Source organism: Oratosquilla oratoria, chromosome 6 (genome assembly GCF_046742065.1).
Source record: "Oratosquilla oratoria isolate Oo_2021 chromosome 6, ASM4674206v1, whole genome shotgun sequence".
In the NCBI taxonomy this organism is placed as follows: Eukaryota; Metazoa; Arthropoda; class Malacostraca; order Stomatopoda; family Squillidae; genus Oratosquilla; species Oratosquilla oratoria.
The window spans coordinates 57307125-57333406 of record NC_134782.1 but is presented as its reverse complement, the minus strand read 5'-3'; the positions used below and the strand labels follow the sequence as shown (position 1 = coordinate 57333406).

At 37.9% G+C, this 26282-nt stretch overlaps 1 protein-coding gene across 1 annotated transcript; it reads left to right on the top strand.

Annotated features, from left to right (window-relative positions):
• The first annotated feature begins 10237 nt into the window (after window positions 1-10237).
• LOC143026180 (male abnormal protein mab-31-like) lies at window positions 10238-11254 on the top strand. Its single transcript, XM_076186194.1, has 2 exons — window positions 10238-10713; window positions 10781-11254. Exons 1-2 carry the CDS (start codon window positions 10360-10362, stop codon window positions 11240-11242), a joined length of 816 nt encoding a protein of 271 aa, XP_076042309.1. The 5' UTR covers window positions 10238-10359; the 3' UTR covers window positions 11243-11254.
• Window positions 11255-26282: the final 15028 nt, after the last annotated feature.

Here is a 26282-nt window from a genome sequence, read left to right as displayed (position 1 = left end):
GTATTTCGCCTAAATGTTAAGGTCTCGCGGTAGCTAGGACAAAATATATTGAACCGTTGCATCATACAATAGAGAGAAAATAATACTGAATTTTTCAAATAATTAACATTTTGAATGTGCTCAGTGAAGTCCGTTACTCCTTTACGCACGGTTCAATGCTATAAAAATATCTTATATACAGCCTTAATTTTTTTTAATTTTATGTCCACAAAAGAGTGAAGGATCAAGCCGTGACGATGGATCCATGAGGTACGGGAAGAGGAGAGTAGGAGATACTCACTGGCTGGAGGAAATCCAAAGAATGTTTTCTTCTAAGGCACGAGCCGATTTTTTTTTTCTTTCTTTTTTTTTCTCTCTTTTCTTTCTCGCTTTCACCGAGGACCAGCATTCGCTTCTCTTCTTAGAAATAATATCGCGCAGAAGAGGTGGAGTCATAGAGATAATAAAAGGGGGATATTGAGGAATGGTGAAAGATAGTTGCCTGTATTCATTCTTTAATGAAAGGCTCTTACCTGAATGGAATCGTATGAATTTAGAATGAATCTTTTAAATGCAACACATTCATCATAACCGTGCATTTGATGTTAATTGTTAATGAACAAGATAATGCGGTAACTCAACGGCGATAGAAGGCTGTTCTAGTCCCGCTACAGTCAGCACGTTACAGCATACGGTTTTATATAACCACACTCCGACATAAGCATCCATGCATAGCCACCTCGCAGAGCTGGCTGCGGCAGAAATATAAAAAGGGAGAAGGAAACTGGTCTTGCGGAAGTTGAGAACCTAGGAACAACTAAGGTGGGGTCGCCATGGTGACACCGGTGGTGATGGTGGTCGTCGTCATCGTCGTCGGCCGTATCACGATGCGCACGTGACGGACAAACAGATGTTGGCATAACTGTGTCCGTTCCTACACCCCCCCCCCAAAAAAAAAGATGTACAAATCAAACCTAATTGAATCGTCGTGACGTGTTATCAAAAGCAAGAGAAGGTGAATGTGCGAGTGAATGCTTACTTATCATTTACTGTTATCATTGATATTATTATCATCATTATTATTTTATGATTATTTTCTATTACTATTATCATCATTATTATGATTATTATTATCATTATTATTATTGTTATTATTATCATTATTGTTATTATTATTATAATAATCATTATTATTATTATTATTATTATTATTATTATTATTATTACCTTTATCCTTATCCAAAATATTCCATAAACAAATCCTTTGCTTTTTTCAGTCGGAACTATTGGTGAGTAGTCGAACTCCTTTTAGGCAAAGACCCGACGATGTCATTCATTCAGCCAGAGTGGACCCTCGCTTGAACAGTCTAGGCTTCGCCGGAGCCCCGCTTTCTTCACCAAATATGACTTAAATCCCAGTTCCATTTCGATGTTATAAATTGAATAAAAAAAAATCATCATTAAAAGGACAACATTTTTACATCAAAAGTGACAAATTTTTCACACTGAATGAGAATCAGACAAGAAACAATGGTCTCAAACTGTCAGGAAATAGATTTAATTTGGAAGTGGGTAGACCCTTATAGGAGTTAAAGGGAGCGAGGGGCCCTATCCTTCTGTACCCTTAATCTGTTGACACCCGAAAAAAGAAAATGTATAAAAAAAAAGGCAGATTTTGACAACTACACTTAAAAAGGTTGCCAACAGCAATTCACGTTTAAGCGAGGTGGGTATTTTATTTTGTTATTTTCGTGATACTTAGGAAGTGGACATGGCGTGACTGTGAGAGAACCCAAAACTACGAGTAGCCAATATGTTGTAAACAAATTAGACACATTGGAATCAACAGTTAGTCGCATTGCAAAGCAGATGTGGACGAAATCACAGGGCAACACCTCACGGTGACAAGATGATTGTAGGAAATAAGAAGTTCGAAGGCCCCAAGAAAACCAGCAAGGATTTGCAGAGATATTTTATATCATCTGGTGTATATGCTGATTTCCCAGCTGTTCGACAAAGACTTACAATTGGCAGAACAGTCTGAAGACCACAAGAGGACAGCTAACAGTTACTGACAGCTGCTGTGAACATAGGACTACTGTGGGTATATAAAATGCCGTTACATATAGAGGGAATGGGCCGGTGATGACTGGAGGTAGCTCTTGCTTTCAGATGAAGCACGTTTCCTAGCTCACGGTCACAGATCGATGGGAGAGAGATGGTGGGCGTCTCAGCTCTGTTCACACTAACGGTGCAACCGCGGAAGTTCAATTTCAATGTAAGTCAATGAAGGCTTCCACACACAATCGCGCAGTTTTCCTTGACAATGCGGTATCGCCGCTGTTTTCGCGCGGTTCAAACCGCTTGTGTGAACAGGGCTGGAGTTAGTCGGACGTGGTTTACAAGCTCCCACACCCTGTTTTTTTTTTTTTTTTTTTTTTGAGAGAGAGAGAGAGAGAACATATTTTGGCTTTATTCGAGTGACCTAAGAATTCCCATTGACAATTACATTTTTTTTATAATCCAGAAGTTCACGAAACAGCCCATTTGGGCTGTAACAATGTTATGGTATTGTGGCCATGTAATTGTGTCATTTCGAGGTAGGTCGATTCCTTACCAGATTACAGAGCGCCCATAAAAACAAAAAAATGGACATGCGTTTCATTAAACAAATTATCTGACTCACAATTGTCATGTTTTTGTTTTTAAAGAAACGAGATTATACTGACAGTGTTTTATCCCACATTTGTCCTAATTAATTTATATACCATTCTTTTCTGAAACTTAAAAAACAACATTTGTATCTGAAAATTCTGAGTAGAACAAAGTCTGTTGATTAAATTCAGCGTAGTATATACAGAAGGTTGTAACAACATACATGTGTCTAAATCAGTCTTCATTTGTTTCTTTCGTTCCACAGTGCCCTGGAGCAATGGTGACTACCGGGCAGACAGTTCTGTCTTGCGACAGCGGTGCAGTGACGGCGTCACTTGTTGACTGGGGCAGGTGAGAGTAACATTGAGGAACAATGACAAAGCATCAATGTCGACAGGAGACCTTTCAGTTCATAACGAGGTCAGGTGTAATAAGTAAATATAAAATAAAGGTTAATAAATAGATAACAGTAATACAAAATTTTGCTTAGAGTTTTTATTCAAATTAATTTTAAAACGGTCTTACTGTGTTATATTCAACTGCTGCGAGTTCCACCCATTGTCGATGCACCTTTGGAAATTGTTTCTACCTAATTCTAATATCTTCGTCCTGACAGCTTGAGGCCATTATTTCTCGTCCAGTTACTATTTAGTGTGAAAGTATTTTTAATTTTGATACAGTCAGATTTCTTTTAAGGTTTAAAGATTTGTACCAAGCCCTACCTGAATCTCTGTGTTCAAATATTTTGAGCGGTTTCCGTATGGTATGTTTATTATGGTTGATATATACTTTATGATCTTTAATGAGATCTGGGGATCATGTTGAAACAACGTATTCTAAGCGTCGTCGGGCCAGTGGCTTGATGACATCTAGACTTTCGAAGTCTATCGCGCCACTAACCCCAGCATCCTGTTTTCTTCCTCTGAGACAAATACAATTTTCAGTTATTTTAAAGTCGTTACTGATAATTGCATCGTCTTGTCGTTGTCACGATGACAAAGGCTGTTGACCCCACCACCTCTTACCCCCATCCACGGTGATCCTGGGTATGATCTTATGAGTAAATACCACTGAACCACGCTGCGAAATGTCAGGTACCAGCCTTCCACCTGAACCGCCTGTCAGTCGTGTAACCTCATCCACGCTGGGTTTTCACAGATTTACCAGATGCGTTCACCTCCTGGGAACTCCGGAGGAGCCTCGCAGACGATCTTCTGAACGTGAAGTGATTGGATGATTGAATGACGTTTGCGATCGACTGGTTATGCAAGAGTCTGCTTGTTTCGTCTTGTCTTGCTCTTTCTGTCTGTACTGTCCCATGCAAGATATTGTGCGTTTGATATTTCCCACTGAAATAACGAGTGTGTGTTTGGGGAGGTTGTTGTTATCTTATTCCTAACACTGGGAACTCTTAGCCTAAGTACAAACTGACACGCAGGCGACACAGGCGAGGCAGCACAGAGCAAATGCACACTTCCTGTTGGTGAACTAAAGTACAGATTGAACTTCTCTCTCACTTGAAGTGCTTCTAGATGTACTACTTCAGCATCTCAAGTGAGAAAGAAGTTCAAACTGCATCTCAATTCATCAATAGGAAATTTGTCTTTGCTCTGCGCTGCGTCGTTTATGGCGAACGGTCTGATATCTGATACATGCTTCGAAAGGTGTCTTCGTTCCGAATATTGGAAACTAATGAACTCGAGAGCTTTCTTATAGAGAGAACTGTGTAAGTTGTGGTTGTTGTCATTTCACAAGTTAAATTTTGGGAGGTCATCTGCCGTCACGACAAAGTTATTATAATAATAACCGTCTTTAGACAATTTTCATTTAATAACGGGGGCTGGGGGGATCATCATTAACAGTTCACCAGTTACTCTATCCCAGTGGGCAATACCGCGTCAGCACCGTGAGATATTGAAGGTTTTGTGTCAGTGTATGTGGGTTGGGAGGAGGGGCATGTAGTTAGGGAAGTGTTGAAGTCAATGTTATTTCTACAATCACAGAAAACCTTTTGGTTTATAACGAGGTCGCACGTAGGAAATGAATACAAACAAAAATATAAACGTAGAGACACACATAAGTATATATATATATATATATATATATATATATATATCAGGGATGACCCGTCATCCAGGAGGTGCTCAGATGAGAGGAAGGGTGGGAGGGGTGTGGAGTGTATTTAGGGGTGAAAGGGGTGGGAGTGTTTTTATGCCTTTCCTTTTGTGGCTACCTCCCATGGAAGGGGGAAAAAGCCTTGGTATATGTATGTATGTATATATATACTGTATATATATATATAATCAGTAACAACGTGAACTGGGGCATTCATAACAGTTGAAATGTTCCCCAGTTTATTCAACTTCAAAACAGGTGCCCCCGGCGTTTTAGAAGTGACATTTAATGTTTTGTGAAATGTGTTTCACAAGACACACCGTCTCCTTCAACAAGATGGATAGCGCCGCATGAGAGAGGTAGAGGAATAGTTTGTGGTGGGGAGGATAAATATAATTCTTTTCCAGCGGCTCTCACCCCCCCCCCTCTCTCTCTCTCTCTCTCTCTCTCTCTCTCTCTCTCTCTCTCTCTCTCTCTCCTCGACTTTTTTGATACTTCGGGTCCCTTCCCGGTATTACACTTTCGGTGACGTCATATCGTTTTACCTGCGATATTTCGATGTCGAAGTCGTCCGTACACTCATCCTACTATGATTATATATTTTTGTGTTAATCAATTTATTGAACCCAAAATCGATAGACATATTATATTATCATGCAGCCAAAATTCAGGTATTGAGTCAGGTACAGTACAACAAAGAAGATCAGGCAGGCCAGTGGTCCCGATGTCGGGGGGTGGGGGAATGACCGTTAGGAAAGAATTCTATTCTTGTGACTGTGAGGGAGCAGAGGTGCCTTGACCATGTAGTGTTAAGAGAGAGTTCCTGAACCTCTCTAAGCATGACTCACGGCTAGAGCACAAAAATCGAACTTCACACCGACCAAAGAAATATATTTTACAACGAATACGTTCGGAAATTATTTGTGCAATCTTACGATAGGACTGAACGTGATGATAATATGGTTTAACGCCACAAACTCCTCCCCTATAGGAAGGCCAGGACGGTGCCCCTCACAGAGGACTTTGTAGCGTGGAATTGAAATTCACCGGTGGCAGGGTTCGAGCCGCTATCCCATCGACCTTCGCCGCAAGTTTCACAGCGCCTTAACCCGCTCAGCCAGAGAGCTTCTTGACGTAGGTACGTAACATCTTGCTGTCTCCGTGCTTTAGAGAGGGTAAATATATATTAATCTATATTCGTCTGCAAAGTTGGTGTAGTAGTGGTATTGTATTTAGATATTTTGGCACGTAATCTTTAAAGAAAAGTAAATCACCGCTGTTGAATTTAAGGAAAGCGATAATTTGTATATTACGAAATGGTACTATATATGGCGATTATGGACACGGGAGGAGGATGCAACAAACGGCTAGGGTCATCAATCTATTGCTCCCGAGCACGGCCATGCTCTGACAGAATGTGTGTGTGTGTGTGTGTTTCATGATTTTGAAATAAAAAGTTTGGATTGCACACAACAGTACACAAATATTTTGTTCGAATTTATTTGTGAAATGCGAAAATTTAATCCAAGTCAACAATGTCAATGTATTTAAGAAACGAAAATGGAGATGTAGAAACAACGCATAGTACAACTAAGTAATTACACGCATGTACACAAACACGCGCACACAGACGCACACACACACATTTACTTCAGCACCCCAATTGCCAGCTTTTACCATTATTCCAGTATTTTTCTTGTGATGGGAAGTAGAATTTAGGATATGCGGTTTTCTGCTCTCTGCCGTGCTTTTGTCTTAGGTACTGAAGTAATTTCATTACCTGATACCATTTCTCACTATATGGATGACACCATTTAAAGCTGCATTTGTGTTAACAGAAAAAAAAAGAATACTTTCTGATCGACAGAAATTTTAGACACCACTCAATCGGTCCTGTTATTTTCTTTGTATGTCCGTTCGTGCCATTGAAGATATATTTCCTAATAAGACGTTTTTCATTCCAGTCTAGACGATGCTGTTGCAGGCAGTGGAAAGGCAGGACCCACGTCCTGTTACATTTACAGTTCTGTTCAAAAAACGATTCTTTCTTCCTTTGAAGTGAAGTGATAGACGACCACACCCAAACTTCGCTTCAGGTTCTGCAAGAACTGGAGACCTTTTGGCTGGCAGAGAGTCCAAGTCTCGCCAAATTGATGTTTTCAAACCAACTAAGGCAACATTTCGTAAAAGTTGGATTGTCAGAGACGCATATATAGCCAGGGAGCCTAAGTCTCACGAAATTGGTATTTTCAATCCTCCAGAAATAATATTATACCAAGAAGAAGCTGGGGGGACGTTTCTTCTTCCATTTTTTTTTTTTTTTTTTTAATACAGAAGAGTGGATAGTTTTCACTTAAAATTAAGTACTCAGGAGACATAGGCAGGATGTTGTTACTCCAAAACTTAATACTCGACAATCCCAACAGCAGTTTATCTCCTCAGCAGGATAGAATCAGCCGACTGGAGTCAGGATAAATGCGCGAGTCACATTTGGCAGTGGAAGGGTTGCCCTGTTTAGCAGATGCTCTTTTGCCCAGAGCACTTAGTAACGCTTCGTTTCTGTAGATTTGGCATTTATTTCGATCATCTTGGAATTGCAGATTGGAGCTTTCGTTTCACGTCCTTGGGGACGGTGTCTGTCTGTATGTCTGTTACACATTTGCAGATGTCATACGGTGTCTGTTGTACAGCTCTAGTGTGTGTGTGCGAGAGATTCACTATGGTCTTGGATCACGTGCTCAACCGCTATTACCCCTCCGGATGAGGATTCAGAGCTCATATGTGACCTGATCTATGGGTATTGCTGTGACCTTACACACACACGCACATACAGAACAATGTTATATGGGAACAACCACAGTTTACCAAGATCAATAATTGTGGCTTTTAATTACTTGGATGAAGAAATAGAAAAAATATATATTAGTCACACTGATAAGACCAAGATTGGAGTACGCTGCGACACAATGAATAACCAATACTAAAAGAATATAAAGAAATTAGAAATAATTCAAAAGCAACGACAAAGATGGCTCCGACACTTTCAAAATTGACATACGAACAAAGATTGTTTAAACTGGAATTACCAACCCTGGAACATAAGAGAAAGAGGAGATCTATTGACTATTTACAGAATCATGAAAGGCATGGAAGTCCTTGACAGAGTAGACTTATTAAAGTGGAATAAAAGAAAAACAAGAGGACATGAAAAGAAACTCAAAAAGGATAGTTATAGAAGAGATCTGGAAAAATAGTTTTCCACACAGAGTGGTAGATATCTGGAACAAATTAGACGTAGCAATAGTGTGTGCAAACACCATACAAGAACTGAACAAACTAGATAGTGAGAGATACAAAGACGGGTCACTACGAGCTTCAGAGCCTGGGCTATGACCCTAGGAGGTTGCGAACTTAGGCTGTCACTAGGGTAAGAGAACAAACCAGTTGTTTACGTTTGTTTATTAAGTGTGCTAGAGTGTGTATATAATGTTTGTGAGAGTTCAGAGTTGGACTACTTGCCTCTTAGTCGACCTGGTATTTGGAGCAGCTGTCTCAAGACTGTTCTCCTATCGGTACTGCTAGACACCTCCCTCTAGAGCTGTACTTCTCATCTTAGGATTTACATGATTGGCTATGGACAAAACACTAAAACATATTTGACCAATCATATTACATTAAGGGGTCGCTGGTGTCGTATGATTTTTTTTTAGTCCTATAAGGGCTTTCAGCAGGGCTTTCAGAAAAGGCCTTATCTTAGCACAGTTTAATTCTGTTATGGTTTTGCTCCCCTCGAGAAGGGGCTACCCACACTATGCTAGTGCGTCCGAAGCAGTGAGAATCAGTTTCTCACACACATGTCTTGCCCACCTGAGCAAGGGTGTCAGCTTGTAGCGTTTGTGATGATTTTCAGCCCTGGGTTGGGACCGAATTTAGACCATTGTGTGTGTGGCTGCTTCGATATAACATTGTTCTGTACAGGAATTCATGAAACAATGAAAACACGACAGTATAACTGTTCGACACGACGTAATTGTAATTAAGATAAATACTTATATCATGATAAAGAATATATATATATATATATATATATATATATATATATATATATATATATTTGGATGATGGAGAACATAAACACAGGGGAAGGCTCGGAACCCTAAACACTCTAACGTTTCGTTCGCGTAGAACTTCTTCAGAGAGTGTATGTAGAACTGCAATTGAAGTTTATGTACTAAATCTAATTATCTTTTCGGACACTTGGGAAAGGTCGTTTTTCTGGCGTGTTTTAGAATTAAAATATTAGTTTCTTTAGCTAAATTGATAAACCCTCCTCGATGATTCGATGAATTATTAGTAGAAATATATGCTGATTCAACAATTCTTCTAGTGAATTTATCAAAACCTTTATGTAGCACTTCAGCTTCTCTCCAGTTTGGTAAATGATCGAAATTTTCCGCATGAACTACTAAAGAATTAGATGTCCTATGTGCTTTTATGTCGTTTTTATGTTCATAAATTCTTTTTTCTAATCCTCTTGACGATTCTCCAAAATAAGCCATTGAGCAACTATTGCACGGGATTTTGTATACGACGCTGTTTTCGGAATTGGTTCTCTTTTCAGAAGTCTTTATTAAATCACCTATCCTCTTGTTAGTTATTTTAGCTATGTTTATACCCGATTTTGTTAAATATTTGTCTATTATTGGTGACGTTTCTGAGCCAGGTACTGATATAAAATTTGTATTATTTTTATCATTTCTCTCTTTCCGCGATTGTAAATATTTATCGCTTTTCTTTTTGTTCTTTTCAACATTCCCTCTGGATATCCAAGTTTGTCAAAGGTTTTCATAATGTAATCAAATTCGCCTTCTAGGTATTCATTACTACAGATTCGTAGTGCCCTGAGAAAAAATCCTATTACTATACCACTCTTTGTCCTATCATCATGTGCGGAGAAGTAATGTACTAAATCCTCTTTGTTTGTTTCCTTTCTGTATACTGAGAAAGTTACAGTTTTTCCCACTCAGAAACGTCACCAATAATAGACAAATATTTAACAAAATTGGGTATAAACATAGCTAAAATAACTAACAAGAGGATAGGTGATTTAATAAAGACTTCTGAAAAGAGAACCAATTCCGAAAACAGCGTCGTATACAAAATCCCGTGCAATAGTTGCTCAATGGCTTATTTTGGCGAATCGTCAAGAGGATTAGAAAAAAGAATTTATGAACATAAAAACGACATAAAAGCACATAGGACATCTAATTCTTTAGTAGTTCATGCGGAAAATTTCGATCATTTACCAAACTGGAGAGAAGCTGAAGTGCTACATAAAGGTTTTGATAAATTCACTAGAAGAATTGTTGAATCAGCATATATTTCGGATCTTTCCGGTTATACGAACTATCGATTTTTTGGGTATTTTTACATTTTTTCAATGTATTTTTTTCCGTACAATCCGAAAATGACATTTTTTTTTTTTTTGAGAAACCAATAGGTAAAAAGTTATTCAACTTTAAAGTTATTTATTCCCTATGTAATACTGAAGAAATGCTAACTTTCATTTTTCCTCTCTTTCAGGGCAAAAATCACGTTATTTAGGTTAATATGAATACTAAATACAATCTAAAGTGGCTATTTGAGAATATTAAAACAGAGCTTGATGCGGCAAAATTCCTTCAAGAGAAGAATATTATACCACAGAGCAAAAAATGCCAAAGAAAGCATGAAATGGAACTAAAAGAAATGAATGGATGCGCTAAATGGCGTTGCAACAAATCAAGTTGTGGTCAGGAAAATGTTACAGTTCGTAAAAATACTTGGCTGGAGGGCTCAAAATTACCTTTGACAAAAATCATTATTTTCATATATTCATGGGCAAAAGACTACTCTAATTACTGCAACGATGAGATTGAAATCAACAAGGATACAGCAGTCGATTTCAACAATTATCTCAGAGAGGTAAGTAAATATCAATAAACTAACCTAAGCTAACCTAACCTAAACTAACCTAACCTATCCTTTCCAGGTATGTGCTGAAACATTGCTGAAAACCCCAATGGTCATTGGCGGACCTGATACAACGGTGGAAATTGATGAAACTCATTTCAGCAAGAGAAAATACAACAGAGGAAGAGAGCTACCAGAGCAATGGGTCTTTGGTGGAGTATGCAGAGAAACCAAAGAATGTTTTTTGTATGCTGTTCCAAGAAGAAATGCTGAAACACTGACACAATGCATAAAAAGGAGCATTCGACCTGGAACAACAATAATAAGCGACCTTTGGAAAGCGTACGACGGCATATCACTACTTGATGGATATAATTATAAACACTGCACTGTGAATCACTCCGAGAATTTTGTAGACCCTAAAACAGGTGCAAACACTCAAGCGGTTGAAAGTATGTGGCATAGCTTGAAAATGAAGAAAAAACGCCAAGGAGGGATTCACCGACAAATGATTGATTCTTATCTCTGCGAGTTTGTTTGACGTAAACGTATAGAAAAGGACCAATATTTTGAACAAATATTGCTAGATATAAGTAATTTTGACGTAAAGTAATTCTTTTGAAGGAAAAGAGTTCTTTATTTGATAAAAGATTGAAAACATCAAAGAATGTATGTCTTACATTTGATAAAAGAAAGGAAAAATCAAAGTTTGCATTTCTTCAGTAATGCATAGGAAATAAATAACTTTAAAGTTGAATAACTTTTTATCTATCCATTTCTCAAAAAAAAAACAATGTTATTTTCGGATTCTACGGAAAAAAATACATTGAAAAAATGTAAAAATACCCAAAAAAATCGATAGTTCGTATAACCGGAAAGATCCATCATCGAATCATCGAGGAGGGTTTATCAATTTAGCTAAAGAAACTAGTATATTAATTCTAAAACACGACAGAAAAACGACCTTTCCCAAGTGTCCGAAAATATAATTAGATTTAGTACATAAACTTCAATTGCAGTTCTACATACACTCTCTGAAGAAGTTCTACGCGAACGAAACGTTAGAGTGTTTAGGGTTCCGAGCCTTCCCCTGTGTTTATGTTCTCCATCATCCAAATAATTTGTCTAAAATACTTATCAATATATATATATATATATATATATATATATATATATATATTAACAAGAAAGGTATTTGAATATAAACAAGACTCAAGCAGAGAGGTAAAATTAAAAATAACTTAATTTCTTATAAGATTATATCGTTCTGGTTTCTATCGTTGGTATAGTCATATTAAATACGAAAAATCGTTTATGTAACTTGCTTATGAACTAGTTCACCTACTAAGTGAATCACGTATTGGTTACTAATAAATAACTCTTCTACAATCATTAACTTAGTAACATATGTGATAGCTCTACAGCCCAGACTCCCGTAGTATTCGTATGTGACAAGAGACTAATTTTTAACTCAAAGATGAATACTGATCATTTTTTACTTTCATCTTTCCTTGAAACTCTCCTTTACCGTATATAATGGTGCACAATGATTATATAAACTAGTTGGCCCTCCTGTTGCAGTAGATAAAGAACTGGGACCCAGCCAAAAATGTTTGTAGATGTAAATAAGAGAACCACCAATATGGCGCCCAAAAGACGGGGCAACCTGATCGATGACGTCACGAACAAGTCCTATATAGGGGTAAAACAATAGGATCGAAACAGTTTAAAGAAGGTTCGGATACAACTAATACATGGGATAGGATTCCATATAAAGACAGTCACAACCTGCCACATCGCAATCTTTATCGTTTTCTGGTCGTGATACGGGGTGATGGTTGTGAAAACGTACCATGGTTTTCCCCAGTGGCAGTAGGACGTGGACTAGTGGTTGTTATCACATAGTCAGTCTTGCTACACAGGATGCCGCTTCCACCGCACGACATCGCCAGATTCCTTCTCTTCTTTCTGTAACCAAAACTAAATACTCATTTAGAAGACATACGGTGCACTTCGCTTGGAACAATAAATACTACAATATTAAACGGAAAAAAATAGATAAGAAGTAATGGATATGATGACTGAAAGAAGTTTAAATATTTTTGGCAAATGTGAAATTAGAATGAATGGAGAAGGACGGAAAACAATTCACAACTTTGAGCTAATGTATAAAGGTATGGAAATTAAGGGAAGATATGGTGTGGTTTTTGTAATTAAGCCTAAATTTGCAGATAAAGGGGAACAGATATACTCTATAAATGAAGTTATATATAATAAGCGTTCCATAAAACTGGCTTGAAGTAAAACGTCCCTAATACAGATGTACACACAGCAGGAGCACTTTTGCAAGACCTTGTACTTGATGGTGACAAGGTAATTAAGGGCGATTTGAATGCTCATGTGAGGATTGATAGGAATGGGTTGGAAAGCGTTGTAGGTGCTTTCGGTATTGGTGAGAAAAACCATAAATGTGAGCAACTAATAGCCTTTTGTGTGAGGAACGAGCCAACAATCATGAATACCTGTTACAAACTCCAAAAGAGTCTCAAGTGGAGCTGGTACAGGTGGAATTCGGTGATGCATGATTATAGTGAAAAATCGATGAATGACCTGATTTTGACAAACAATGAAAATATATTTAGAGATGTTGAGAGTATCTTTGGACTGATCACCAACTTGTACTGGCTGTCAAGGAACCAAAACCTCTGGAAAAAAAACTAGTGAGAGGGTGTAAGGAAATTTATATACAGCATAACTAAAAATATGAAAAATAGAAGAATCAATAGTGAATACGATAACAAAGAAGGTGAACTACTAACAGATCCAAAAGAAATCGACACCAGAGGAGAACCTAGTAAATGAATCGGCTAGAGGAGAACTGGAAGATGGTATAAGAAGAGAAGAGGCTGGAGATGCAATATGGAAGGTGAAAAAAAGTCCTGGGGGTGACGGAATACCTGCAGAACTGCTGAAATGTAGTGAAGACATGGTAGACTGGCTGTGCTTTTCAGTGGAATGAAGGAAAGGTGAAAGATGACTGATGCAAAACAACTATTTGTAAGATATCTAAAACGGGTGACAGAAACGAATATAAAAATTATAGTTATAACCTTGACACACACAGGTAAAATGTATGAAAGGTTTTTAGAGAACAGATTAAGAAACGTGATAGCGAAGAAAACGGAGGAAGGTCAATCCGGCTTCCGACCAGAAAGAGGTGCGACGGATCAGATTTTCACAGTGAGGATAACAATGGAGAAGAGTCGGGAATGGGGTAAAAATACTTATATTGTTTTATCAATCTTGGAAAAGCTTTTGATCGAGTGCCCCGATCATTATTTTATTTCACCCGACCTAGTTATGGACCAAAAGGTCTCCTGTCGGCATGCTCCTTTGTAATCCTTTGTAAACTCGCCAGAACAATAAGAAGTTTGCATAGAAGCTGTAAAAGTGCTGATGACCCAAAAATGAGAATAATTTTATTTATTGTATCTACAGGGGATCTATAGGATGGAGTAAATTCATCACTGCTTTCTAATTAGATTACGGGGAGATGCATGAAGGCTATCCAGAATGACGAAGAGATCCTAACTTTAACCTACGCTTATGATATTGCCCTCATAACACTCTTGTTGTACTTCAGGGAGCGATGGACATGAGACGTAACCTTAAAACACATTTATACGAAAATAGGTAAGAAAAGAGCAGAAATCATGATAGTTTCGAGAGAAAGAGACGATATTGAAATTACTAGAGCGGGTCCTGAGTAAAGTTAGTGGAAAATTTCAAGTATTAAGGAATAAATATCAATGAAAAATGTGACATTGAAATAGATCTTACAAAGAGAATTGATAGCTACATTAACAACTCAAGACTTCTAAAGGAGCAAAATATTCCCACCGAGGTAAATTTTATCATCTACAAAACGATTCTAAAGTCAATGTTCACCTATGGCTCAAATGTGACATTGAAATAGATATTGCAAAGAGAACTGATAGCTACACTAACAACTCAAGACTTCTAAAGGAGCAAAATATTCCCACCGAGGTAAATTTTATCATCTACAAAACTATTATAAAGTCAGTGTTAACCTATGGCTCAGAATCCTGGACATTTACAACTAAAGCACAAACTCCCAAGCAACTGAAACGAGTTTTATGTCTAATGAAAAGTGTAACTAGGAGTGGCTTCAGAAGAAATGCTGATATCCAGAGGAAACTCGATGTAGAATCAATAATGATATTTGTGGAGAACAATCAACTGAGGTGGTACGGACACATGGTGAAATTGGATATGGGAAAATTAACATAACGCAGGGAGAAGATCCATGAAGAGTTTGAGATAGAATTAGAGAACCAATAGAAAGAAGAGGAGAAAACATGAGGACACTGGAAGAAGAAATACAGAGATCGTTCCGCATCGAGTTTGGTGAGAAAGGTGAACTGTTTTGAAAATATCATTAATTCCTGAGGGTATTATTGTTTCTGTCATGTACTCAACATATCTCCTTTTTCGGAAATAAGAACAAAGTTATTTGTGTTGTCCTATTTGAAGTTAAAAATTATAATTCTGATTAATTTAACCTAACCTAGAACATATCGTATAGAGAAAGATTAGTGTTTTTTTTTTCTTGTTCTCTCCTCTGTAAGGGATTGGAGTGAATAAATATAATCGACGACAAAAATGGTGCTCATGTCGTGGTCGTATTAATTTTATGATATGAAATAATACGCACTAAATATTTTCCGATTATTTCTTTACTGAAATGAATTTACTTAAAAAATAAATCCCCGAAGAACGAAATAAATTTAAAAAATGAGATTGATTACTGTTTGAAAATGAGAGACCAGTGACGTATGCATTTGATTCACTTATAAAAAAAAAATCATAAAAGAAAAAGAAAAATACTAAGTGAAATTGACCACCGTCTGAAACCGTATAAATACCGTTTGTTTCATACCAAATATGGTGTAGTGGGTGAGGCTGCCTTGCAAGATGTTTTTCTTTATTGGGGAGATGAAGCCCAGCGATGACTAACTCGAATGCAGAGAAACGCAAACCGCATTTGGGCAGCGAGAAAGGTCGTGTAAAAGAGTGAATGGAAATGCTAATTGTTGAACTTATATAAAAGAAAAAAAAATCTACTGATATGGGTGTCCTCATTAAGGTGCATTTTTTTCTATAATTTTGGAAACCAGGCTTGGAAGAAAAAAAAAAAATGCTTGGATGATCATCCTTCATCCCTAGCAATTTCTCCATTCGTCAGGATCATTTATATTTTTACTTAATGTATCTAACAACACCGTAGAAAACATTTTGTCCATTATTTCTAAAGCGGCCCATACACTCGCAGGCCGCAGGACAAATTGAGGAATGTGCAGGACAGACTGAGTGTGTATGGGTCACTAAGGTGTCCTGTTCACGCAGCCTCTAACTGCCGGGCCAACCAGATTTCGACGGGTTGCGTCCGGCCAGGGTGATCCGGTTCCGTCCGGTTTGAAAATAGCGCTTAAACATGGCAGGTAGAAATCAAGATGAAGAAAAGCGGTTTTGGACCTAATTCATTGAATTTTACCGATATTATCCATCTCTATGGAAAACAAAAAACACAAAGAATATGTTGATAAGCAAATTAAAAATCATGCACATTAATGTATTAGTTGGAAATTTAAAAGAAAAATATCCTTCAGCGACAACTGATAGTGACGAAAAAGATGTATCTTTTCATCGCATCACATGTTTTAGGTATGATTTGTCCCAGCGCTTGTGAAAAAAACCATACACTAATTATTTCAGGTCTTCGTAGGAACGTCCCTTGGCCAAAAAGCGAAGAGTAGCCATTAGTCTTAATAAGGACAGCTGTATGTTTTCCCATCCCATCCCTAGGTAATTCAACCAATCACCCAGGTGTAGCCAGTTCCTCCAATAAATATAAGCGACATGGTCCTTCTCTTTTCTGCAGCCACTCCTTGGCCCACATTTTTCTTCCTTTTCCCGTCTTTAATTACCACCGATATGGCTATTATAGCGAGGAAATCTAGTTCGTCGTATATTGCAGAAGTCATGTTGGTCCGTACACTGCACATCACATACGGTTTGCCCGAACGCACAAATGTGAGTGTAGGGATGTCTGGCCGTGCGTTCGGGCTGCCTGAATGCACGGCCGGACAGGCAGCCTGTGAGTGTATGGGAGGGTTAATTATGTTTTTGTCCACTGACAATAAATAAATATAGAGAGAAACCTGAGTTAAAAAATTCCCTCTTCTGTCTTTCACTTCAATCTGTCGTGCATGCGGGATTGGTTTATTGATGCCAGTCCAGAGGCTAATCATCATCAATCACCAACATGTGTGAGGTATTTAGCTGCTCGCCCATGACCGATGATTGTCATACATCATCGCGCCGGTTGGTCAAGGGTTGGAGTCGTTCTGTGACGTCATGTCGCATAGAGATGGTCCTTCCCGCGTCCGTCGTCTAAAGGCGACGTGACTTGACCAGATATTCTCCTGATCCATAATTACACAGACCAGTGGACAGAGAAGGTCCATTGCCCCCCCCCCCCCGGAGACGGATGTAATAGGTTAAACTTCCCGTTACATATATTTGTAATCCATCCCATCCCTTTCCTTCCTTTCCTCTCTCCTCTCTCACCTTCCCCTTCTTTTCCCTCCCTTCCCACTTGCCCCTCTTGCATCGTATTTTCTAGCTTATCACGCAATCTACAGTCATTTCTTATTTGTTCAATTCATCCCCTACTCTTTCACACTCTCTTCTCTAATCCTCCATAATTTTATCCAATCCCCCCTCTCATTCTTTCCCTCCCCTACTTTTTCTTTCATTACATTTCCTCGTTGTATATTTGTTCTCCTTTCCTTTTCCTTCAATAAGCTTTCCTTGTCTCTCACTTTCCACCTTTTCCCCATCATCCGCTTTTTCTTTTTCTCTTCCTCTTCCTCCCCCCTTCCCCCTCTTCCCTCTCGCTGCTTCATAGATATGACTTGGCCCGTGTCCACGGTGGCCACAAGGAGGCCATAAGTCGTGAAATGGGTTTTCGCGCGCAGGAAAATCACCCTTGTGAGCAGCAACTGATGTGACAACGACGATTTCTGGTCTGTGGCGCGGAAAGTGTTACGAGTTGTTGTTTTTATTATTTTCTTATTACACTCCCCTGTCCCCTTTTTCGTCACAATCATGTCCGTATTTAATGGGTTCTCGAATGCATGACGAGGTGGGTTGAAGGGATTTTCAAAAATACTTCCAAAATGTCGACAGTTTTGTTCCCAGATCGTCTACAACAGACACTGCACAAAAGTATTTTTATACCACTCAGTACTAAGGAAACTAAAACAAAATTAGATAGAATAAGACAAAATGGGGTGCCATTTTGGACATGAAGTCATAGGGCATATAATCCCAACATGAAAATACATTGCCTCCCACCCCTCCACCTCCGCCTCCAGTGACGTCATGCACACATTCTCCCCTTCAGTCGAGTGAAATCGCCTGGCCTACATCGTGACCTAATGCCAACTATTGACAAAAATATTCAGATTAATTCAAATTCAACTTTATTTCCTATGAATAATTTCTTATACCACTTGCCCATACTCAAAAGTGCACTTCATCACAATTAGGTTCCATGACCGATATCGCTCGGTGTCCGCTGAGCCACGCTTAGCAAGAATAATACTCGTATGTAAAGTGAGTCAGCGTATCGAAGAGATTGATTGTTGCTTTTAAGGTGCTCTTTATCGTTAAGATTGTAGTGGGAATGATGAAGTAAGCCGGAAAGAGACCTTTCGGTTCATAACTATACTCCATTCCAGTAAGAAATTACACCCAACTTCTGCCGTGCAGCTCGGTGCAGTTGGTAGTACTGCAGACTCCTGCTCCACACAGGCACCAACGGCACGCAAATTCTTCACCTCCTTCAGAAAATATTATGTTTCTCCACTTTGTTCATAAGATAGGAATTTTTGGTTTCAATATTTAGAGAGAGCAGCCATTCTAAAATAATAAATATATTTTCAAAACTCGATGGAGCAAGAAACTAAGTAATTGTGTGGAATTGAATTCAAGAAAAAATGATCATCCGTTTGTACACATCTTTACTTATAATCGATGTTTAGCAATTATGATAAGTGTGGAATAAAATATGTTTTCTCCTACATAAACCCTGAACACGGTGCATTCAGATTTCGCATAGAAAGCCATGAAACAATCAAAATTAAGGAATTTTTAAAATGTTTTGCATCATGACTCTCGTGGCGTGAAGGAGGGAGGATACAAGTTACTGACTCCTTCCCCCTCCTCCTCCTCCTCCTCCTCCTTGACTACTGGTGGCTGCCACGCGCCCCTGCATACCCGGACACCTAGGGCCAAGGTAACAGGCAATAAAGTTTTGAGATTTTGGTTATTTTGCTTTATTTTTTATCATTATTATTATTATTATTAACAATAGTCTCAGTATCATTATTTGCATCAGTATCTTTTTATTTTATGACGTTCTTCGAAACGTAGGCAAAATAAAGAAAATGAAAAGCATGATAAAAACAAAACAAAAACAAACAAAAAAACAGGAAGCGGTGAGACTATGCCCATTGGTTGACCTCGGCGTGCAAAGGCAGTCAAACAAGACTGGTTGACCGGGAGCCTGGGCTCTTGCAAATGATCAATACGTTGTTGCAGAAGATCCCCCGTCTCGGGACTGGAGGACCAGACCCCTCACCCAACTCCTTCACCCTCCTAGTCCTGAGTATCATCGGACTGGGTGACCTCTCCTACTCGTCCCCGATATCGTCACAGGACCCCGTGACCTCTCTTGACCCCACTTCGCCCTGAGTGATAATTAATAGACTCGGGCCTGTGTGACCCTATCTCCCCCGTGTTACCCTATCGCCCCCGTGTATCACGGTACTCTCGACTCCTGGTACATTTATCATTTCGAGTCGGATTGTCTTGGTTAGAGACAAATGTGCAACGGTTTCCCGAAAGTATGAGAGCCTGGAACCCCGTTGCTCATTTGTTATTGTAAACTCTTGTAATTGCAAAAGTTATAATCTCCTAGAATGAGGCTGGATTTCTGAATTGGTCGTTCTTAGAATAGATTGCCTTTAACTTACGGAAACTCGCCATAGTTAAAAGCCTCTCTCGCATACACAAGTTCTTAAAATGATACATACATACATATACATATACCAAGGCTTTCCCCCCCTTACAAGGGAGGTAGCCAAAAAGGAAAAGGCATAAAATCATTCCCACCCATTCCATCCCTGAATACTCCACACCCCTCCACCCTCCCTCTTATCTTAGCACCTCCTGGATGACGGGTCAGTATCTAACATTGCTATAAGCTCTCGCAAATCAAAGACAAAGACAAATAGTATATATATTATATATATATATATATATATATATATTATATATATGTAAATATATATATTATATATATGTATATATATATTATATATTGTATATATATATATATATATATATATATATATATATATATATATATACACGAGGAGATACATTTCGACTTCATTACATTGGTACAATATATACTAGATAAAGTTAGACAAAATCATATTTCTATAACTTTTTATATTTAATTTACTTATTTATTTATCTATTTATTATTACATTTTCTATAAAAGAGTTTAGATACGCTGGAACGGGCGCTGAGAAGAAAAAGAGAATTGTTGTCGCGACAGACACCCAACCGCTTATTTCAGCAATTTTTCCTTTCGAATGGGAATCATTTCCATCGTCAGTTTTTTTTTTAGGTTACCAGAAAGACTAGAAACTTTTGATGGAGCGGGAAGAAGAAAGGAAAATGGAAAGAAAAATCAAAATACTTGGTGTTGCGTCTACAACGATTCACAGAAAGCCATCGTCGTCGATCTCAAGGGATCCTGTTAATCGACCCTTGACATACATACGAGACGTCAGAGGAAGACGACCCTCTCGCTGCAGGGGCTTCTTCCTCTTAGAGAGCGGCAAGAGAGGAGCTTAAGAGTCTCCTGAAAACCATAGAGCGAGAGGCACTTAGCAAAGTACTTATTGGAGCCGTAGTGGGACTAGAGGCGTATTGTAGGTACTGCGTTGATCTATAGACGGGATTCTTCAGAAGGTGGGAGAAATTACCCTCCTCCCCCCATCTCAGGGGAGGTTAGAATACAGACTCATTTTACCCCCTTCCCACTCCCCAGGGGGGTGGGGGGGGAGTAAGGTTTCAGAAGAGAGGAAGGGTGAGGAAATTGGGATCACAGATATTCATACTTAGAATATTGTAGTATTGATTTATTTCCGTACCAACCATAAGCCTACCCATTCTACAATCTACATTATTTTCACATCACACCGTCACCTAGGGTGAGAGGTAAGGTGTCACAGGGAGTGCCAAAAGACAGGACCGGCGTCTCACAGTGACCTGTACAGGTCTGTGACCTGCCTACAGTCTGAAGGTGTTGTGCTCTACTTAAGAATGTCGACAGGATTTGTGGTAATGGCAACGACAACAGTAGTATTGTTGTTGTGTTTATATTATTATTGTTATTATTATCGGTAGGTGCTATTAAAGTCGTAATAATCAGTGAAAGAAAATATTTTTGTAATTGTGGTTGTTCTATCAGTGACAGACGTAAAACCTAAATAGGATATTTCCGTGAGAAATCTTCAATATTCCAAACGCAATTGCCTTCGAAAATATACCAGAATATCAAGAAAGTGTTCCTGATAAAAAGTTCCCAATATTGGATAGTTCCGAATTTTAGAGAGATTCCCCCTGGCCTTGTCCGTTAGCTCTTAAAAGTCGACGACTTTTGTCGACTTTATAATGTCTGAAATGATTCCGGCATTATTGAGATGATTTCCACTTTGTCCCCCTGAGGGACGTGCATACTACATTTATTTATTTATATATTTCTTTATTTACTTATTTATTAGTTTATCTATATATTTTGTTCATTCAACTTTGTTTTATTTTTTCCATTTGGATTTAATTATTTTTAACATTTCAGGTGTTAAGCGCTCTGCGAAGTGGCTACCCCAAAATAAGAGCATAAAACAAAATATAAATTTAGCCCCCCATTAGTGCTCAAAAAATAATATCAAAATAGTAATAATTATAATTATAACACCTTAGTAAAGAATGGAACATGAATACAATAGCATTTTATTAGCAGATACCATACTTTATACATATTGTGTGTAATATAACTCTGTTCATTACCTTTTTGTACAGGACGTTACAGCAGAAATATACGTAGAAGGAAAAGTGTAAATAAATAAAGCACCCATACGATCAAAATAGCCGATCTTCCACTCCACAAATAAAAAAATCAAGTCCTGGCTTGCTATTTTACTATTTTTATTTATATACACTAGTGCGCCAAGAATGTTAAATCCATAGTTTATGATTCAATGTAAAAAAGAAAACGAATCAAATAACCAGAGAAAACAATTGTGAGGCGGCGACTTTACTGGAATAAGGTATGGCTTAAATTTAGTTCTTGGCTGGGCGACAAAAATGCAACCTAGTGACTGGAAATAATAAAAATAGATTAATAAATTGAGAGGAAAAATAACATAAGAGAAATAATGATAATAATAAAATATAATATAACTATAATAATATATCATGCGTGTACTAAGGCTTCACGTTTAGTATATATATTATATTATATTATATTTATATATATATATATATATATATATATATATATATATATATATATATATAATAAAATATATATGTGTAGATATGTATGTGTATATATATGTGTATATATATATATGTATGTATATCAATATAAATATATATATATATATGTATATATTAATATATATACATATATTAATATATATATATATGTATATATTAATATATATATATATATACATATATATATATATATATATATGTGTGTGTGTGTGTGTGTGTGTGTGTGTGTGTGTGGCGTGAGTGTGTGTGTGTGTGTGTGTGTGTGTGTGTGTGTGTGTGTGTGTGTGTGTGTGTGTGTGTGTGTGTGTGTGTGTGTGTGTGTGTGTGTGTGTGTGTGTGTTGTGTGTGTATATATATATATATATATATATATATATATATATATATATATATATATATATATATAAATATATATATATATATATATATATAACGTAGAAACCACTGTTGGAGTAGAAAAGACTGGAAACGGGGAATCTATATATTTCGATTGCAAACTGCAATCCTCTTCAGTAGAGTTGACACCTTGACATGGTGGATAGGCTAGAGAATCTTAATGACTACAAAATTCCTCATAGATATATGGGGTACTGTACCGTCATAATGACGGCGTGGACCATTAAGCACCCTATAGATATAGGGCTTCACCGGATATAATGAATAAAGTGACACCAGAGAAATATCTCCCCAGAAACCAGTTGGCATGGAGGTGAGATTACTGCCAACCCCACTTCATAGCCAATATGAAGGGCACAAAAACAAAGCCGGGCGTTCCTGTTGGATCATCGTCTCCTAAAGGTCCAACAGCATTGCCTCGTGTGCTTACGGGCAGTTTGCCACCGAATGTGAGTAAGCACTGTCCAAGCATATCCAAGTCTTGGACATTAAACAACATGAAGGAAATGAAGATCTATACTTACAACGTAAGAAGTCTCTCAGAAGATCATGGGCTGGAGAGTTTAATGGAAGAACTAGACAACATCAAGTGGGACATCGTAGGACTGAGCGAAGTCCGAAGAACGGAAGAAAAGCTGATACAATTACAAGAGGGTCACCACCTGTTCTATAGAGGTAAGGACAAAGAAAGATCTAGTGGAGTAGGATTCTTGATCAACTAAGAGGTTGCTGGTAACGTAGTCAAATTCAGTAGTTTGTCAGACAGGGTAGCTTGGATTGTGATTAGGCTGCGTAAAAGGTACACTCTAAAAATAGTTCAGGTTTATGCACCAGCTTAACAGAGTTCAAACAATGAAATTGAGTCGTTCTATGATGATTTAAGTCAGGTAATGGATCAAGAAAAAAGTAAGTACACGTTGGTAATAGGCGACTTTAATGCTAAAGTAGGGAAGAAGATGGGAGATGATACGTGCATTGGTAAGTTTGGAGTAGATGAAAGAAATGAGAGAGGCGAGATGTTAGCAAATTTTGCAGAGAACTACAAAATGAGGATAATGAACACTTCCAAAAACATGTAGGTCGTAAATGGACGTGGAGAAGTCCAAATGGAACAACAAAGGACAAAGTAGACTTCATATTAGGAGACAAGAGCAAAAGCGTTAGCAATGTTACGGTGATAAATAAAGTCAACATAGGTAGTGACCATAGAATGGTAGGTTGCACAGCTAAATTAAATCTCAAAGCCGAGAGAAATAAATTTATATAAAAAAAATAACAATAATAAGCCTTGCAAAGGTTGAGGATAATAATAAGAAATTTCTGTTAGAAATTAAAAATAGATTCGAAATTAAGAACTAACGAGGACAGCGTGGAAGATATTAATTTGAATTTAGTGAATATCATTAGGGAATCGGCAGAGAAAGTAGGAAGCACAAAAAATATTAGAGAAAACAAATACTCCAAAGCTATAAATGACCTAATTAAAAGAAGAATGGCCATTCATATTAAAAGCAGGAGAGACGAAATAAAAAGAGTAGAACTAAAGGTTATCAACAAAAGGCAGAGGTTAGAGAAAAGAAAGGGAAACATGGATGAAATAGAGGAAACTATTCGGAAAGGTAAAAGTATTAAAGGGACCGAGCGCAAACATGCTTTAGGAAGACAGCAAATGACATCTTTGAGAGATAGAAATGGAAAAATCATTAAATCCAGGGACAGAATGGTAAAAAGAGTAGAAGAGTTTTACCAAGAGCTTTACTCGTCGAAGACCGTAGTTGAGTCAATAAATTTATGTGTACTCGTAGACGTTAGTAGTGTACCAGAGATTACAAAGAAAGAAGTAGAATTTGCTCTAAAAACAATGAAACGAGGAAAAGCACCTGGGAAAGATGGTACTCGTATATCAATAGATCTGTTGAAAGACGAAGGGAAATTAGTTCATATTAAATTAGCTGAGTTGTACACCCAGTGCTTACGTCAAGAGAGACGAGATTGAGAAGTTTGCAGGAGTGACGTGGCAGAGGATGGCGCGGTCGTGTGATTCATGGAATGTTATGAAGGAGGCCTTTGTTTAGCAGTGGACTCAGGATGGCTGATTTGATATATATATATATATATATATATATATATATATATATATATATATATATATATATATATATATATATATATATATATATACCCATAACTCGAGAATGTGGAAAAGCTTTAGCATTTACTGTGAATGGCAAGTTGTTCACTTATATCGGAACTCACTCCAAAAAGGTTTTACCAAAACCTTGAGTTCTTGGAAATATAACATGGCTGTATCTGGTTTGGTCGTTGTGTCGATTACTGACTTATGAACGCTTGACATAGTTATTCTAGACGCGTAAAATTCTTGAGCGCAGTCAAGTTTTAGCTGTTCCAGTGTTGCATATGGGATCGGAAATATACTAACGTGCTCATATATATTCTTTGAAAAACACTAAACAGATATCTGTTGATAATGTTTTACAAATCCTGAAGGACCAATGATACTGCATGTTGTGGATCTGCAAGATGGACAGCAAAGTTGCACTGGGCCCTAGGAATCTCTCTATCAGTTTGAACTGTATATCTTACACATTTTCACACAAGGAGAACTGACAACCGACAACTGGTCTCCTCCCTCTACCACTTTCAGTCCTAAGGCTACAGATTCTTCCTAGAGGGAAATCTGTGGGAGGTTCTGAGAACCGTTGTCAGCAGCATACCCAATAAAAAGCATATTGCAGTAAATCGGATGCGATAATTCTTTCCCAAAGTCGAAATTATGATCATCCTATTTAAGATCTATTTTTCTCAGAACATTTTGCAATAGATTTAATGGTACACTGGAGGTGCCACTGACGTCTGTGTTTTTCATCTCACCTTCTACTCGGTTGGTCTGTCGGTCGGGATCTTCCGAAAGATCTCCTTCAAGCATACAGGACTTGGCAAAGGTTTTCGGCCTCGTGAAGACTCGTTCTAGGGTCTCCATCATGGGTTCCCATTGACTTGTCCTTCTTGATCCATCCTCTTGAATTGCCCATACAATCAGAGCTCGTTCCCCTCCTCTCTGTTGTTGTGAGTCTGTTTTTCATACCATCCCAGCTCGTTCTTTCTCCTCTCTGTTGTGAGACTGTTTTTTTTTTCTACTCTGAGTGTTTTCTTAGTGTTCATGTTTGTGGTTTTGTCTCATTTAATCATGCGCGTTAGGAAATTTAAGTACTCTCATTGTACATAGCTTGGATCTTAATCGTGATCGTCCTGGTTATCCATATTTCGCTGCCACGTAGTGAGATGAATTTTAGGATAGTGTAGTACACGTGTACCTGTCGTGGATGTTACTCTTCTTTGGTAGAAGGTAGTCCTCCCACACACACGTTTGGTAAAATTAGATAATCTTTTATCTCTCTCTGGTTCCAGAGAGTTGGTCACCGAGCCTAGTAAACTCGTT

Excerpts from the sequence above, each read along its gene's own strand:
- LOC143026180 (XM_076186194.1), top strand. The coding sequence starts at position 10,360 with ATGAATACTAAATACAATCTAAAGTGGCTATTTGAGAATATTAAAACA. Across the intron at positions 10,714-10,780 it reads TCAACAATTATCTCAGAGAG|GTATGTGCTGAAACATTGCT; the intron begins GTAAGTAAATAT and ends TATCCTTTCCAG.